Source organism: Triturus cristatus, chromosome 7 (genome assembly GCF_964204655.1).
Source record: "Triturus cristatus chromosome 7, aTriCri1.1, whole genome shotgun sequence".
Classification (NCBI taxonomy): domain Eukaryota; kingdom Metazoa; phylum Chordata; class Amphibia; order Caudata; family Salamandridae; genus Triturus; species Triturus cristatus.
The window spans coordinates 1,479,327,858-1,479,346,574 of record NC_140590.1 but is presented as its reverse complement, the minus strand read 5'-3'; the positions used below and the strand labels follow the sequence as shown (position 1 = coordinate 1,479,346,574).

The following is an 18,717-nucleotide window of genomic DNA, read 5'->3' as shown; positions in this document are numbered from 1 at the left end:
GTATTTGTGTTGTGCAAGCCTTGCCAAAAACGCTTTACAGGGTCAGAAGAAAGCATGCAGTCAACGAGTGATAGGTGAGGTAGCTCGTTATTCGATTGTTCACTGCATTTTAATTTAGCTTTCTTTATAGATGTTTGTATTAAATTCTTTCCTAATTGGAATAGCATTGGGTGATCCCTATGTATACAAGGATGTTATTCAAATTACTGGTTGCTTACAGCCTTGCTTTTTTCTTTCTTACACTTCTTAGTCTCCAGTCTGGCCTTGCTCAGGGCCAGCTTTAGCGCTGTAGGCTCCCAGTGTGACAATGTTAGTTGGCGCCCCCAATGACCACCTCCACCACGGATTCTCTCACTAGCACCCATTACCAGAGAGCAAGTCTCCATAACCACTCTCTCCCAGATGCATTGAATTAGTTATGAGCGCCTCTCATACCAGTAAAGGATGTCACAGCACTTTGCATCACACACACATTACACAGAGACAATCAATCATACGTTTGTAAATCAGTGTATAGGAAATGTTACATAAGGCAAAGGACTAAAAGTGTAAGAGTCACATGTCATCCATATTGGTAGGCAGTATAGTTTAGGAGTGCTTGGTGTTGAGAAGCACAAACTCAGAGCAGAAAAAAACAGCACAGTTGGGAGTTTTCTTTAATGTTTAGAACCAATTTCTACCCAAATTAACCCATTTGCAACATTAATCAATGCTCTAATGTATACTTTGCAGTGTGTATGCAGTTCTATGATGAAAGTTAAAAGCTCACTGTGCTATATTAGGACTTTAAGTTATAAATTGCAAGTAACAAAAGGATGTCTCTTTTAAAAGCAGTAACCTGCTGATCTATTTACTTTATATGCACTATGTAATCTACATGGTACACATTCTTTGCAGCAAGCATATCAACCCTGTGCACTACCTTCACTAATTCAAAACATCAACTATACAAACCTCCAATCTCTCTCCAGGAAGATCATTAATCACCGGAGTTAACTTGACATTTTTGTGAGGCCTGGTAATTGCTGAAGGAAAGGAACACTGCAGCCAGTGCTTTAAAAACATGATAAACTTGCAAACACCAGTGCTTTAAAAACATAATAAACTTGCAAACACGGCGCCCCCAGGAAGCCAGCACCCGGTGAGGTGGCACCGGTCGCACCGTCCTTGAGCCGGCCCTAGCCTTGCTGCAAGTTTGTTAGAGCCATCAGACATGTTGCGTTTGTCATCAAGAAAAGTGGGGCTGCTAGTCATGAAGGTTTTGTAAATTATGTAGTTGGTTTTGAAAATGGCACTAGCCAGCAAGCGGAGCTCTCAGAATGGGGGTGGTGTGATTACCTTTCTTCCAGCATCTTAATGAGATGTGCAGAGCCATGTGGGACACCCTCACTGGATATCAGCAAGGAGACTGGGAAGACAGAAGCATGGCATTAACATCATCCAGATGCTAACATACGAGTGCTTAAACTGCTGTGACTTTCCAGGCAAAACATTGTTTAGGAGAGACCGCTCGAACATGTCATCTTTGTGTTTTTTCAGCAAAGTGTTCATTATGGTGAGGTTGGTGTGCAAGTTGAATCTGAATAACTTCGCATTTGGAGAAAGTTTGGGTTCCTATCTGTTAAGACTCATATCATTGAACCTGATTTTTAGTATTTTTTGATTGCTGTTCTTAGCAAATCGCAGGAAGTGTGTATTAGTTGGGCTGAGCTTCAGGAAAAACAAGAATAACAGAGAGCCCAAAAACATGCTTCTCTATCTAAACCAAACTCATGTCCTATTTCCTTGTTTAATAGCTTAATAACTCTCTAAATTCAATAAGACCATAGACCGTGGAAGAAGCCCATGTCCAAACCCAACTGGCAGTTATATTGCTAGTATCTTTTTCCTCAAGTCTAGATTCTCCAGAAAGAACAGCTACATGTAGCTATTAAAGACTTAAAAAATTTGTTTTCATGTCTAGCTTGGGGTTTTCCCTGTAAATTAACCTTACATTTTAAATGCCTGTCTTAGCTCTCTGAAATTGTTTTGCAATACATGTCTTTGTGTTCAAATAGTTTGAAACAATGGCACCAGTTTTGAAGCAACCAGTTGTGGCTGGTAGGGAATAGTGGCGGGCAGTGGGGGAGGGTTGGGGAAAGGTTAGGAAAAAATAAAGAAGAAAGAAAAGTAAACTTACCTGGTGGTCGCCATCACCAGTTGCCGCCTCTCCTCCAGCAGGAACCAGGAAGCACAGAGCTTCCCAGAATATCCACAGCAGCATTGTAATTGGTCTGAGCACCGTGGTTCGGCGCTCAGAGAGATACTGGGAGGCTGCGCATGTTCTCCACCCAGGCTGTACAATACAGCCGGTGGAGAACATGCAAGGTGTGCATAACGGTTTGGCTGGCCCGAGACGGCTGGCCAAAAAGTCATGCGCACTTAAGGTGCAGCCACCACTCCTCCTACCTCGACATCCGGGGAGCCTGGCCGCGCCCTAAGAACCTGACAGCAGTACACCTGCAAAACTCAAAATAAAAGGAAAATCATGTTATGTTATATCATTATATTTTTCCTTTGCACTGCTTTAAAGCAGTGGGGCGATGCTCCCCCACCTTTGTGGAGGAGCCACCCTGGAAGCAACCAAGAAAAAATTATTTCAAGGTGTCTGAGGAGGCAAATTGATCCATCAGAAGTTTAGTGTTTCTTCCAGGACACCCATATTCATCCCTCCGTTCATGTGTAATCTAAAGTCTCCTGTTTGTGTAATTTACCTTTAAATCACGCTTATAAGCTAAATCAAGGAGAGGAATAATGTCTTTTGAACAATACATGAGTTTAGATTTACTTTAGGACCAACTGACCAAATGTACAAAGCACAGTGGATGGTTGCACATTCATTTAAATGACGTTGATTGAACTGGGCAAACCGAGAAAGCACAGAGCCACTGAGGGTGAAGTCAGGCCCATTTCTCAAATAAAAGTTTGGCATATAAAAATAAGTAGCCACAAAATAAATCCCTGAAGATTTGGGAATACTTATCTGCTAAAAGTAGCCAAGTTTCAGTAAAGTTTATGGTTGCTGCCCTCGGGGCATATGTCTGAGAAAGGTCTGGGATGGGAGACAGTCCTAATAAATTTTGTTCAAAATGTTGCCAAATTTTAAAACATTCCGCAGCCTCTTAACTGGTCACAGCATTTTATGAAAAATATTGCTATGACAGTGGTGGTGCGAGAGATTTAACTAAGCATATTAGCAGGTCTGTGACCTTGTGGGACTTGAGGTAGTAGACAGGGGGAGCTAGAAAGCATCTGCTGAATTTGAAGGTGTCCAGGGATATCCTTAACATCCCAGGATATGGTGTAAACTGTATGGCATATAGATGTGCAAGAGTGGTGTTGTGTGGTCAATATAAGCAGCAAAGCTGATCCTCCTTATGATCTGAACAGCAAGTTATACTTTGGATAATTCCAGTCTGCTTTCCTGAGCTCCCTGTTCAATTTTCATTCATATCATCAGGAACTTTCACGTGTGGAATGAAGGCTGGTTTGCCCGGAAAGATCTAGGAGCTTCCTATGATGGTTGGCAAGTTCTGGACGCAACACCACAGGAGAAAAGTACAGGTGAAACACTTTATTTCTGACTTGATGCCAATCATAATACCTGACTGTAGGAAGCTGGCTCTGCATATACTACATCAAAGTAACGTATAGTGTACACAGAGTCCAGGGAGTCCCTAGAGGTATAGCAGAGGCTAAATTAGGTAAGCACTAACAGCTCTCTTTGTGGTAGTGTGGGCGAGCAGTTAGGCTTATCCAGAAGGTGTGTTAAGCATTTATTGTATTCACTCAATCAAGGCAGATGCACACACTCAGAGACTGAATCCAGACCAATTGGGTAAGTATAGAAGATGTATACTTGTGTTTTATTTCTAGAACCAAGCATGGCTTGGTAGAGGTAGAAAAAATATACTTTAAATCGTATGCTTTTTCAAAGTAATGCAATTAAGGATGGATTTGCAATTGTTACAGGTATGTCTCACTTTAAAATGCAGTTTGAATTGCACAGTAATTACTTTCTGATTACTTTTTAGTTACTTTTGTATTACTTTGAGTACTGGGGTGGTATGCATAGATACTACACCTTAGGATCTCACAATACAAGGTAAGGAAGAATTTTATAATTTGCAGTTTAGTTCTCTTTTCTCCACACATACATCAGTTCAACACTTGAAACATTTGAGGCCCAAAATCTCTTTACATAGGGTATGGGAGAAAAAGTGTTATTGGCTTCTTAGGTAGGTGCACAACTTATAAGTGGGAGTTTTGGGGGTTAGGACCAAGGTCCCCCAGGGTCTAGATTGGCACACGAGTTGCACCACAAGCGGTTCTGGGGTGGCCGGATGCAGAGTGCCGGGGCCCAATGTTAGCCAAACGGGCTAAAGGGGCCTTCGGTTAGGGACTGCTGAAGGGCTGGCCAATTGGATGTGGGAGCAATGCTCCTGGAGTTAAGGACAGCACTGCAGGGAGCAACAATTAGCACAGAAGCTGCACCACCAGCACCACTGGGGTGTCCGGGTGCAGGGTTCCAAGAAAAGGTCGGGTACCCTGTACTTCTCCATGAAGACCTCAGGTTTGGAAAAGGGGCTGCAGGCTTGGGCAGGGAGACTTTGGGAAGGTGACTACCGGTTGAAGAGGTAAGCTGAGGTCTTAGGCAATGCCTGGGCACCGTCGGTGGGGTCATCCATGGCCGTGGGGGGGCATTGGAATCTTTGGAACGCTTTTAGTCGCGGTGGGGCTCTACAGACCACTTCAGTCGTGGCCGGGGAACTCTTGGCACCTTCGGGTGTGGTCGGGGGATAATCCTTCAGGTTGAGGCAGCAAGCGCCGTCTCAGAGCTTGTGGTAGGTCGGGGGTCACCAGATCCCATGTCAGGATCGCTGGGGTGACCTCCTTGTGATGTTGGGCCACTCAAATCCGGCCAGTGGCGGCCGGGTGCAGAGTGGTGTAGAATCACAGAGTCGCTGGAATCTGGATTCTGGTCTTGGAGTCTTTGTTGTGCAAATCCGGTGCTCACGGGAGGCAGAGTCTGTAAGGTGAGTGCAGGGAACGTCCTCCGTGCTCTGGGGGGCTGCTGGACACTCTGGTTTCTTACCTTTAGGCAAGTGGGAGTCGGGACAGGCCAGTAGGGCTGGGCCCAAAGCAGTAGGTGTCCTCTCCTTCCTGGGTCGGCACGGCTCTTCGGTCCTTGTTTTTTCTTCCTCGAATCTGAGGAGGCATGGTCAGTGTTGCCCCTAAACTCTAAATTTAGGGGTGTTAAAGGGTTGTGCAGGTCTGGACTAATGGATCCCTTCCCTAGGGTGGGTACACTCCCTGTTATGCCACACTCCAGCGGGAAGGGGCATGAGCCTCTCCATAATAGGCTGAGTTCCCCCATCTTCAAGATAGAGGGGACTGAGATGTGTGCTTCACCTCGCCTCCCCACCTGAGGTGTGGGGTTGGCAAAGGTGGGCATACCTCTCTTCCTAGCTTGACTTTCCTGCCGATTCTCTTGCCCAAAGTGGGGTCCAGAACTATTGGGAGCCAGTTGCTGGGGGCAGCAAAAGGCAATGACAGCTTCCAAAGACGGCAGGCCTTGGAAGCTTCCCTTTTTGGGGACCCATCCTGGGGGAGGAGGCATGACACCTCAGCCTAGGATGGGCTTTGTTTTTTGGACCCAGAGAGCAAAGGCTCTCTTCCTAGGGGTCCAGAAACCTGTCTGGTGGTGGAAAATGGCAGGCAGCCATTCCGGAACCACACCATGTCTGGTCGACTTTCGGCAGCATCTCTAAGATGCCCTCTGAGTGCATTTTACATTAAATTCAACATTGGCATCAGTGTTGGTTTAATCTGCTGAGACGTTTGCTACCAAACTTCCCAGTTTTTAGTAAAGCCATTATGGAGCTGTGGAATTTGTAATGACCAACTGCCAGACCATATACCCTTAAAGGCTTTACTACACCTACAATGTCGAAGAATGGGCTTTGACACTGTAGGTGTAATATAGGAGCCGCAGCCCTTAGAGGCCTTCCTTGGTCACAGTACCCTTAGCACTCATGGTACCTTTTACATGGGACTTACCTGCAGCCAGAGATGTGCCAATTGTGAGTACAAAGGTAGAGTCTTGGGAAAGGACACAGGACCTAGGAACCTGATTGGCAGGGACCCAAGGCACATCAAGTCAGGTTGCATCAGATGTCAGGCAAAAAGTGGGGGGTAACCATGAAAAAAGCAGCACTTTCCTACACCGCCCCTTTTTACATACTAAAACCAAAGAAAAGTAATGTATTTTTAAAGCGAGATAGTGATGATTTTCCTAATGTCTCAAAAGTATTTTGCTACAAAAACACTAAATCTAAACTGTCTATTAGAAACACTTAATTTGCAATGTTCTTGACTTATATATTTTCAGTACTAAGACCCAATTTGTTTTTCAATGTGTGGAAACTCAGCTTTGAAACAGCAAGACCTTGCTCACAATAATATTACCACTACTTATTACGGCCCACATGGACCCTAATAGACAGTCTAAACAAAAACAGTGTGTGCTTCAGGTTTAACTCAGCAGTGACAACCTGTCAATTTAGAATGTTGTAACTCCAGGTTTGTTTAACGTGTTAGGCATAGTACTCTGTAAGTTTCCTTGTTTGTAGAGTTTCTAAAAAATCTAAAATACTAATGAAATCTTAACTGTTGATATAGAGTGGAGATAATGTCAAATGGTTTTTCATTGTTTCTTCATAATGTGTCTATCTAGGCATTGTTTTGGGGGCCACGTAATTATTATTGCCTATGTATGAAATTCTTTTGTACACCAGGTTGAAGAGATTTAAGAGCATGTTTGCTTACATTAAGTTATCATTTTAATCAAGCTTGTGTCTCATTGGCTTAAAAAGGTGTTGATCTTTTGCAGGATGACAAAACTGAATAAAGATGACCTGCATATTCTTAGATGCTTAGGTCCTCATTTCAAGTGGCTGGTAGCTATGCATGGGGCATATCATCAACGAGGCGGTAAAAACGTATTGCCGCTTTTGCGTCCGACTTTGGGCGAAAAGCGGCGATAATTTTATCGCCAAATCAGCAAGGTCACACTATCGGGTGAAACCTTGCATTAGCGCATGAATTCTGAACGCCCAGCTTTGCATCTCTAATGAGATGCAAAGTGGGCATTCCTGCCCTGACATGACTGGAGAAATTTCGCTAAGTGACATTTCTCCTATCATCAAGCCCCACGCTATGAAGCATAGCGGCAAGAAAAGTAGCGATAACCCCTGTTAGCGCTACTTTCCTTACGCCTGCTTCAATACTGACTTAGCCATAATATCCTATGGAAGGTGGATATCATGGCTAAGTTTGCCTTGTCCTATCATCAAGCGAACGCCAAACTTTGTGGGATTATCGCTGGATTTCCAGCAATAATCTCACGTTTGGCAGTTAGCGCTAGGAATTGTATTGCTTTTGAGATAAGCGTTGCTAATAGCACGCTATCTCAGCGATAAAAATCCACGTTAGCCGGCGATATTTATCCTAGCGCTAAGTGCGCTTAGCAATAATTATCGCCGGTCCTTGATGATATGCACCGCACATTAGTACTATAGGCTGTGCTGCAGATTTCATGTGCTATTACCTTAGCTTTACCTGCCCACTGCAGTTTTGTAGATTCAATGGGGAATAAGATAACAATCAATGCCACCACAACAACACCCGCATGCCATTCCCCATTTGACGGACCGATTTTCGCTTGGGCACTTCACCTGCTTTGTACAGGTAAATTGTCTGGGCAAATACTCGTGCGCGAAGATATTTATCAATCATTTTGGGATGACTTCATGAAGATCAGGGGGCCACTCAAAACAAAGGGCCTCAGAAAAATTTGTTCATTTTTTGTTTGGTACAAGTTTGTGTATCAGCAAAGCTGGTGGTAGCCCCTGACTGCAAAACAGATCACAACAGAAAAATCATGTGGCATTTGTAGTTGGCCGTAACAGGAAATCCTCAACATGCTAAATCAGGAGGAAAAATCAATCCACTGAATTTCCTCCTCACTACTATCCCTATGATTGGAGGTCCCACTGGTGAAATCTCCTCTGGATTTGGATTTTAGTTCAGAAATTGTAGGGTTTTCTAATATCACTCATCTCTTAATCTGGCTGTTAGGCTCTGAGCTGAATGGAGACATACCGAACTACGGGGCATATCAGCAACAACCGGCGATAATTATCGCTAAACGCACTTAGCGATAGGATAATTATCGCCGGCTAGCGTGGATTTTTATCGCTGAGATAACGTGCTATTAGCAACGCTCATCTCAAAAGCGATAAAAATCCTAGCGCTAACTGCCAAACGTGAGATTATCGCTGGAAACCCAGTGATAATCCCACGAAGTTTGGCGATAACTTGCTGATAGGACCTCACATACTTAGCCATGATATCCACCTTCCATAGGATATCATGGCTAAGTCAGTTTCAAAGCAGGCGTAAGGAAAGTAGCGATAACAGAGGTTATCGCTACTTTTCTTGTCGCTATGCTGCTTTGCATGAGGCTTGATAATAGGAGAAATGTCGCTTAGCGACATTTCTCCCATTATCCTGGGGAGGAACGCCCACTTTGCATCTCATTAGAGATGCAAAGATGGGCGTTAGCAATTCAGGCGCTAAGGCAAGGTTTCACGCGATAGCGTGACCTTGCTGATATAGCGATAAAGTTATCGCCGCTTTTCGGCCGAAAACGGCCGCAAAAGCGGCAATAATTTCATATTGCCGCCTTGTAGATATGCCCCTACAGGAGGAATTATCTGGTGAGCAAAGTAGGTTTAGCTGTTTTGCTTCATACAAGGAATCATTTGACATGGAAAAAGAGTAGAAATGCACAATAATAATGTAATCTGTCATAGTGATAGTTTTTGCATTATGACCAGAGGCCTATAAATACAAATGAAGGCCAAGACATCTTAAGTATTCTTTCTATCCTGTCTACATATCGCTCTTCTCAAAACCACCCACCACTCTGAAGGCAGGTTTCACCCAAGCAAGAATATTTGGCAGATTCATCCACTCTTTTAACTTCTAAAATGGCATAGGGCCTCCTTTTGGAGGGAACAGAAAATGCTCTAATTTCTGGATAATTCATTTCTCACATTAAAAAGCCTTCTATCCACCCCACCCGCACCCGCACCTTACATCAATCAAAAGCTAGGGTTGTCTGGTTAAAACAAGTCCCTAAGAAGCGAAACCTCTCAAAACACTGTATTTCATAGAGAAACAAATCATCAAATGCCCCTTCTCAGGAAAGGCACTCCCTAAACTGTGGGTATTTCCTGAGAAGGGGCATTTGATGATTTGTTTCTCTATGATACCCACAGTTTAGGGAGTGCCATTCCCACTAATACGCAATTTGTTAGCTCACTTCAAATCTTCAAGTCCAGGCTAACAGGCCATCTTGTAAACGCGACCTACTGATTTTAAAGATGAAAATGGTTATCATCTTATCTCACTGATATAGAATAAAATCCTAATTTATTTATCACTGTCTGCCGCTGACTAAATCTATATACGTCATATATCCATTATTAAATGAAAAACTACTAAATGATTGGATAAAAATAAACATAAAATACATCATACTGGAACAAGCTGGCGTCCAGGAACGTAATCTAAACTTACATTTAAAACATCTAGGGGCAGATTTACAAGCCCACTGGACCACTAGTACGTCACTTTTTATGACGTACTGGTAGAGTATTTTACTGCTCCATATTTACAAGGACAGGAAAAGCCACCCTGCGTGGCTGTTCCTGTCCTTGTAAATACGGCCCCTTTACACGCAGTACTTTGTGTGAAGGGGTGTTCCATGGGTGTTGCTGTGGGTATTCCCACGCAACACCCATGGAAGCAGACACATTTCCAGACTTGCGAGGCGGCGTAGGGAGGCGCAACGAGGAGAAAGGTTTTCATTTCTCTTCTTTTCTTCCTCTTTCAATGCGTGCTGCATTTTACAGCACGCATTGAAAGAGGAAAATTCCTGTAGTGATTGTTTTCGTTAAGGAAGGTGCCCCTTCCTGCACGAAAACAATCTCCCCATGACGCAGGCATCCTTGCACCATGGTGCAAGGGTGCCCGCGCCAGCGCATGGCAGCTGTTTGTGCGCTAGTGCAGGGGAGAGCACAGGAATGCAACATATCATTGTAAATATGTCGCTTTCCTGTGCTCTGAAAGTGACTCAGTGCTGCACAGCCAAATGGCTTGCGGAATGCACTGAGTCACTTTCTTGTAAATCTGCCCCCTAGAACATTATTAAGGATTGGTTATGGGTTCCATTTGCATCAGAAGGCTTTTGCGTACATATACCTCTACATGGTGTATCCTATATCTCCTTCTCCTTAAATCAGGAAATCTAATGGAATCATCTGGTGAGGGAAAGTGATGCTGGCCATACCAATCAGCAGGTATCAAAATGAAAAGTATTTGCACCTAATTAGGCAAACTAGAAAAATGCATCTCCAAAAGTGTACCACATTTGAAGACTGTCCCTTGAATTTCTTCCTTTCGGGCTGAGGAATCATTAAAACATACTTTTCAACATGTGGCTGTGGGGAGAGGATGTGGCATAACTGCCAGAGCTCCAGACTTTGCATGAAGCAGCACACATTGAAGTTACAAACTGGCATTTTAGGTTTGTTTATTTGCAGGAAGGGACACCTTCCTGTACATAAGCAAACATCCCTACTTGCAGACACCCTTGCACTCTGGTGCAAGGGTACCTGCATTGGTGCTGTTGTGAAACGTAGCGCCATCGCAGGAGGAAAAGCAAGGCTGCACCATGTCCTTCTGAATATGATGCAGCCTTGTTTTTCCGAAGTGGCGGAGAGAGGTGTTAAGCCAAGAATATCCCCCCCTGTCTAAAAAAACCAGAATGTGACCTTTGTGTAATGTAACTGGCGCTAATTTAAAGTGTTCTAATACCTTGGGATCGATTTGCACTATATAAAACTGCAACAAAAAAAAGAGAACCGAAAAAAAGTTTGAATTGACCTTGGCAGAGATTATTTTTTTATACTATAGTCCTAAGTTATTCAGCAAACAAGCAATTTGAAATTATTCACTAAGCCATTCCAGTCATTCTACAAAGCTAGGCTTTTCTGACATCTGTTATTTGCAGTATTCAGTGCACAGTATAGCAGAGATCTTATTGGAATAATAATAGAAGGAGGCATTATTAAGTGAGAGGGAAATATTAAGCCCCGTTTAGAGAAAATTTAAATTTGTTTTGATTATTTTACAGTCAGGGTAATAAATATCACAGTCAAAAATACCTCAAGTGCCACTTTTGGAGTGAGAGCTGCTGAATTCTTGAATCATATCAGCTTCATAACCTACAACAGAGAAACTCCTGTCGCTGAATACAGGGTGTGGTTATCTAAGAAAGGACTGAAAAAAACTGTTGGGCTCGGAGCTTTGATCAACGAAATGCTGCCCAAACTCTTGACGATTTAACTAAATGTAAGATAAATTTGAAGCCCTGGTTTGGAAATCCATATGGCGACTGTGAGAAGTTGGCCTGATGTATGATGTCACTAGTTCTAGTGTACACCTTATATCAGTCCAAACAACCCTTATGGTGATTGGTTGTAAAGTCAACCTTATAGACCAGCTATCCTAGTGGTAGCATGGACAAGAGCAGTCTTAGGCTAAACTCTGAATGGCATGTGAAGCCAGCTGTGATACCATATATAATCCCTTGAATACCAAATGAAGGGACACCACAACAGATATATATATAAAATAAAGTGTATTTATTCTAGTCAAACCCTCAGCACTCTTTATGAGATTAGAGGTAAGTACAACACAGTCTTATTCAAGCATACATTAAGTCACACAGGTAAGTAATACAGTTAGGCCCTAGGGGCCACGCAAACCATATACTAAAGAAGTGGTATAAGGACCACTGTCACGGAAATAGGATAGGCCTAGGCCTAGGGAATCGCTGGGGCTACACTACACTAGCAACAGTTAGGAAGTGGGAGGCCCACGGGATTCAGGTGCAGAGTGGAAACACTCACGCGTAATGCGTAAAAGTCGATAGAATTACTAGCAGTAAGAAATTAACAGTTTAAGGACACTTCTGAAGCAGCTAGAGAGTCGAGACTCGTAAACTAGACCCTAGGATAGTCACTACCCTTGTGAGCACCGAAGTACCCAAGTTACCTAGCCCACGGGCTGCGGGTGCATAGGTGTGAACTTGCGTCGGGTTTCATCGTGGACTTCTATGGATGCCTGAAGGAAAGTTGCCTCCAGGCAGTCAGTGAAGAGTGTCCGGTGGATCCCAAGGCTGGGATTAAGAAGAGAGGAGACCTGCAAGCAGAAGGGACAGAGTCAAGGTCACTAGCCAGTGACCACGTGGAACCAGGAAGGAACCAGTCGATGTCGTGAAGATTGCAGGTGAAAGGTGAAGCTTGTCGCTGCAGCCACGGGTACCAGGAGACATCGAGGACGACCAGGACTAGGAGGCGAGCTGTCCCACGAAGGCTCTTGCTGTCGGCGGCGTTGAAGTCGAACTAGGACTCACCAAGCCTTGGCAGGCGGAACCCACGAAGAACGGAAGGTCTGGGGTGCTTCTCTTTTGTAAGGAAGTGGGAGCCAGTCTGGAGGAGCCAAACCAGCAGTGAAGATTTCAGGGTGCGTCGTCACAGAGGCCACTAGCCAACGGGCAAGCAACCGGACAGACGCGGCAAGCAGGAAAATGCAGAAGGGCCCCACGCAGGACTCGTGGAGTGTGGGGGGCTGATATTCGGTGCAGATGGTGCTTGGGGTTGGGGCTTCTCATCCCCTGCGCTGGAAGATACTAGCCACTTTTCCCAGGTAGCCGGTCCCACGTCTCTCGTCCCCTCCACGGATCTCAGCTTGGCTGTGGATTTGGATCAGGGTCGGAGAAGTTTGGAAGTCAAGGCTCTGGTCGGGCTCTGCAGTCGGTCCCTCGTAGAACTTCAGCAAAGCAAAGGGTAGTCTCTTGATGGTGCCTGTTTGCACAGGGTAGCCACTCCTTGGCCACAAGGGAGATTCTTCAGTCTTCTTCTTTCGTCGAATGTCGGAGGTCCAGAGTTTCTGTTCAAGTTGCAGGTTCAGGATAATCTAATCTCCTGGGGCCCAGCTACCACTCTTATACTAATCTGGGGGGCTGGGTTACCTGCTAGGTCACGCCTTATGGGTGGGACCTGGGAGGGGGGTGGTTACACCCCCTTCGTCCAGTTTCGCGCCAGGACTGGGGCTGGAGTGCCCCAGCACCGGTTTGAACTGGACTATGCACGGGACACCTTGTGTGCCCCAGGCATGTCTCATTCTTTTCATCCCTCCCTGCCCCAATACAGTAAGGCCTGTCTGGGGTGGTGCTCGCACCTCCCAAGGCAGGAAACCTATTGTCCAAGCCTCCCTTGCTGGGATCACTCCCAGCAGCAGGAGGTCAGACTCGTGTCTGTGGCAGCAGCATCGGGTAAGTAGGTTACAACATGTCTTCTCCCTCTAGAAGGGAGGGATAATATCCTCATCCCCAGAAATGGGATGGGGTATTATTCCAAAGTGTTAGACACCTTACACGACATGTTTTGATAAAGCCAAACCATAGTTACCATAACCGTTTAAGATTATAAGGCACTTTAAGAGTATATGGTAGGCTATATCATAGAACAGCTATAAGGACATGGTTCCGAAAGCTGCAGACAGGCTCAGCTCATGCTAGAGCACCATCTCACATGTTACCAAGCACTCTGCCTCCAGGATTGTTAAGGCCTGCCATAGGAGTGGCTGATATGTACACATGTGTCTATATGTAAGTTAGGTATAGGAATACTACACCTAAGCAAGGAGTGATTACACGACCTTGCCCCAGCTGAGTGATCAGCCAGTTGTGTCATAATGGAAGGCCAGGCGTGGCATAATACATGCTGCAGCCCCTGGTAGGCCTAGGGTACACCTATGCCCTGGGTACCTAAGGTACACTGTACAGGGGCCAATAAGGTGATCCTATCCAAATGGGTTATGCACCTAAAGTACATAGTATCAATTTAGAGAGAGAACAGCAGGGCTGTGGGTCTGATTAGCAGGCCCACAGCCACATCTAAGTCGAAAACCAGTAAAGCAAAAGCAAAAAGTGGGGGTGAACATAGAAAGCAGACCCTACTCTCCTACAGCGACAAGCGTGCCTAAAATGGCCAGCATATGCTGATCATATCACCTCTTTGATTCTATTTTGTGACGTTAACAAACGCTTAGCTTGACAAAGCTGCTTCCGGAGCGTTGCCCAAAAGAAGAGAATAAGCCAAATGCACACAATCATAACATAGCAATTAAAAATTAGTAAAATTGTATCAATCGTTAAATAACCGACACAATTGTGAACAGAGTAAAATGTGTTTTTCTCATAAGGAATCGATCATTGATAGCTTAGAGCCTGGAGGCGTCATGGGGTACCATAGAGGTAACGTTTGTAACATAAAGTAACACAACACAACATCTATGATTTTACTATTTCCAGTCCTAATAAAACCATCCTATATCCAGTTTTAGAAATGCCTGGTACCTGATCATGGCAAACTGGAATGGGAAAGCACTGCTAATGAGCATGGGCCAAGGCTAAAACTAGGAAATGTTACTACCTGAATCAATCCAGCGCAGGCCAGTTCACCTAGTGCCTGGAGGCCCACTCTGGAGAAAATGCTGAGGGAGAGGACGATGAAGAGAATTCAAGGAAAACTGCGACGGTGCCACCAGTTCTAAGGTGTGTTGCCAGGGATGACGTCAAGATTTCCTGGGTGTGCACTCAGTGCCTCCTTGAAGCTAGGTTATGAAGCCACAAAGAGTAGTCCGACAAACTGATCCGGTTCGGAGAGGGATGGACAAAATCTAACCCCAGACACTGGAAAACTAAACTGAATCACCAACTGCATTTTGTACTACGTAAAGAAGTACTCATTTAGAACTACTTCATTACTACAAAATTAAGAGCCTTATTTATGAGGCGTCGCATCTGTGCGTGAAAGCAGTGATGCAACACTCTCAGTGCGCCCTCCTTGCAACATGATGGATGCGTCATGTTTACTGTATGACGCATCCTGTCACAAGGAATGACAGAAAAGTCAGTATTACTGAAGTATCTGTCGGCGCAAAAGTGGAACATTGCTGTGGTGTGTCTGAAAACAGATGCAACTCCAGCAATGTGTCCTTTCACATGTGGCAAGCCCCACGTTAAAGGGCCTGCGTCATCCTTGCAGGCGTAAGGTTTTGACGCATTTGCGTCCTAGAAGTGGTGCAGTGAAATCTTAAAGATTTCACTGCGCCACTCCTACGACCCTTTCATGTAGGGGAACGCCCACCCTGCATACTTTATACCTGACGCAGGTATAATGTGGTGCCCGGGTTTACAAAGTGACACATCTGCCTGGATGCGTCACTTTGTAAATAGGCGAAACGTGGCGCATTTTATACGCCACAGGTGCGTCATAAAAAGTGACACACCAGCGGCGCAAAAGTGTCACATGGGCTCATAAATAAGCCCCTAAATTTGCAATACTACTGTTGAGACTTCCGCCTCTTCTATCTTTTCTGTGAAGAGATCAGACACAGTGGTTGAGAAGATCTCTGCACACTTAATAAGACTCTTTTCTACTAAATGTGGATGGGGCCAGATGGTGTGAAAGGAAATACGGTATAATTACAAAAAACAAAAATGCCTGAGGTTAAAGGAATATCAAGGATGGTATGGGAGGGAAGTAATAATACCAAACACACACCCCCACAAGATTAGAATGACAATTGGAATTTACAAAGTACAGCTCTGAGGTTACTATAGCCCTAATGATGTTAAACCAAACTTAGATGTCCCCCTACCGAGTCTTGGGGTAAATCAAGCACAACCCATGGCCATCCTCTGGTATACTGCAATATACTCTGAGAGAAAAAAAGAACACAACCACAGAAGACATTGAAGTGATTTCAAATCTGTAGTTGATTCAGAAAAGTATAGACGTATACAAGTGAATTTTTTGAGTGGGCCATCCTCTGGTATACTGCAACATACTCTGAGAGAAAAACAAGGAGGACCCAACCACAGAAGACATTGAAGTGATTTCAAATCTGCCGTTGATTCAGAAAAGTATAGAAGTAAACAAGTGAATTTTTTGAGTGGTGAAAGAACATTCAACTGACGTGTATGAGAAAGGAAAGGAAAAAAGGAGTGGGACAAAACAATTAGACCTATACATTTCCATGAACAGTGTAGCCCCCGTGCCTGGTTGGAGAATGCCTGGCATGTGATTGAATCGACCATCCCATCCATGATTTTGACTCTTCCGCAGTGGTGGAGTTGAGGAAAGCTGCCTTTGGCTTCAGGTCCTTACTTTTCTCAATTAGGTCGCAGTTGCCTTTTTGATGCTCCAGATATCTTGAAATGGCTTCATCTATCAGATGATGGTAAACAGGACAATCCCCACACTTCCCTGCCCCGGGAAGGATCCTGCAGGCAAGATGGAAAAACAAATTACTTAATTTAAGCTGTTTTTCGGGTGGACATTTGCCTGGCTCCCTCAACCTTGTCACAGGGACTTTGCAAGGCAGCAGCTCAAAGCTGAGATGTACTGCCCTTCCATCTAGGGAAAGTCTTTTGCTTATTCTACAGAACTGACAATGGAAATCGCACATGCGCACCAGGCAGTGGAGACCAAAGCATATAGAGTCAGTGGGTGTAAAGCTAGATTAGTACTTTAGTTACCATGAGTTACCTAAAAAACTAAAAATAGTTTTATCCAGATAAATGTAAAGCTCCAATACAGGCGAAAAAGAAAAAACTGTGTTCCATTGTTATTTGCAAATGAATGTGCAGAGTGGTCAAGTTTAGGTCCCGTCATCTACTTTCCGGCGCAAAAATTATATATGCGTGATGACAACAATTTTGTGCATTTTGCACAATTCAGGAAATCTCACAGGATTACTCCGGCATAATGAAAATTACGCACTGGCCTCACGACTTGATAGGAGCACATCTCTGGCACTCACTCACACCGCAAAACATTTACATACATAACACTCTTCACTTATTGCACCTTCCAGCCATACATTTAAGTTCTGGTATGGAATCTTGTGGATAAGTCAACAGCCATGCAAGGACACCCCTGTGGTAGCTCTGTTATATACAAATACCAAACAGAATGACAATCTAAAAACTAACCTTTAGCACTGGATTGTACATTACAATTTTGGATTCATACATGTAATCTTATTGTGATAGCAAGATCACATTGTAGAAGTGCAATGTCAATACACAGGTTTATCATTTGCGTGTGCTCCAACATGCATCTTGACAAGTAGAAAATATCAAGCAACAATTTTTATTGTATTAGTTCTCTGTGTCCTGCATGTTGTGGCTCTATCATTTTATCATTAAATGTCTTCTCATTGCCTTCCAGGAATCTATCGTTGTGGTCCTACCTCGGTAAAGGCGATCAAAGAAGGAGACGTGGACCTGGACTACGACGCACCCTTTGTGTTTGCCGAGGTCAATGCTGACCGTGTCTCCTGGATCTGTGAGGGCAAGAAGAAAAAAGAGAAACTTTGTTGTGACTCCAGTGGGGTTGGGAAGAACATCAGCACGAAGGCAGTGGGGCAAAATCTCCGAAAGGATATTACTGACAACTACAAGTATGAGGAAGGTATGGGCAGGGTGCATCATAACTTTAGATTTGATCCACAACACTATTTCTGGAGTAAAAGACAGATAGCTACAGGAAATGCTTTGTGATTTTGGACCTAGGCGGTGATAGGTAAAATATGTAGATTTATCTATATCCTCACTCCTTACAAGTCACTTATTCAATTTAGCTTTACCTTCCTTTGAACCTAACATCAATGCCACTTGCAACAGAAGCAGAAAGACAAACAACCTCTTTAGCAAATAACACAACATGAGATGTTCATTAACTTGTCATCATCAGCAACACTTAACTTGTCCATGAAATGGAACAGTTGACAGGTTAGTGAATGCAAACACACACAATATTTATTTGCCCTTCAAAGATTCTCTAAAAACTGTATTTACAAGATGCACCAACATTCATTTTGATGATATCTGTGTTTTTTGATGTTTTAATCACGTCTTGGTCCTCTTATTGTACACAGCAGAACCATAATGAAACAAATGCAAATATGAGCATTTGTCCAATGAGAAATTATACCATCCCCATGTAATACATATTTAAGGGTCTCTAACTTTTCCGCCCCACATTTCATAACTTCTTCCACTAAATGCTACCCTCAGATTCCATTGCAATAAATACTTTAGTTTTAATGGCAGTCTTGATCTTGCAGGCTGCCAAAATTTAGGTTCTTACATTTTCATGACGGATGGGTTCAGCCCTGCAGCCACTGTCTGCTATCCTGAGGGAACCCCCTCTGGGTCCCTCTGATTTGCAGTCCCTGGCTCTGCTAAGGCTGTATGAGTGTGTGTCATACATTTTGTAGAAGTGGAGTTAATGCAAGAAAAACGTAATAGATATATGAATTCCCACAGATAGCTGGGGGTCTTTCAAAAGGATGGCAGCCGTCACTTAAACCCTAGAGTCTCCCATACCTTTAAATGTGAATGAACAATGACCAAAGTAATTGAGTGGCTGATTATGAAGCGCTCATGGATTTACTACAAATTCTTTTCTG

The 18,717-nt window shown here is 44.0% G+C and overlaps 1 protein-coding gene across 1 annotated transcript in view; it reads left to right on the top strand.

The window, feature by feature from the left end:
* Nucleotides 1-18,717, top strand: part of LOC146812214 (protein-glutamine gamma-glutamyltransferase E-like) — a 354,915-nt gene that overhangs the window by 289,389 nt on the left and 46,809 nt on the right. The window contains exons 10-11 of the mRNA XM_085619244.1: nucleotides 3,500-3,603; nucleotides 17,475-17,717. Coding sequence (XP_085475370.1) covers nucleotides 3,500-3,603; nucleotides 17,475-17,717 — 347 coding nt within the window. The remainder of the gene's footprint in view (nucleotides 1-3,499; nucleotides 3,604-17,474; nucleotides 17,718-18,717) is intronic.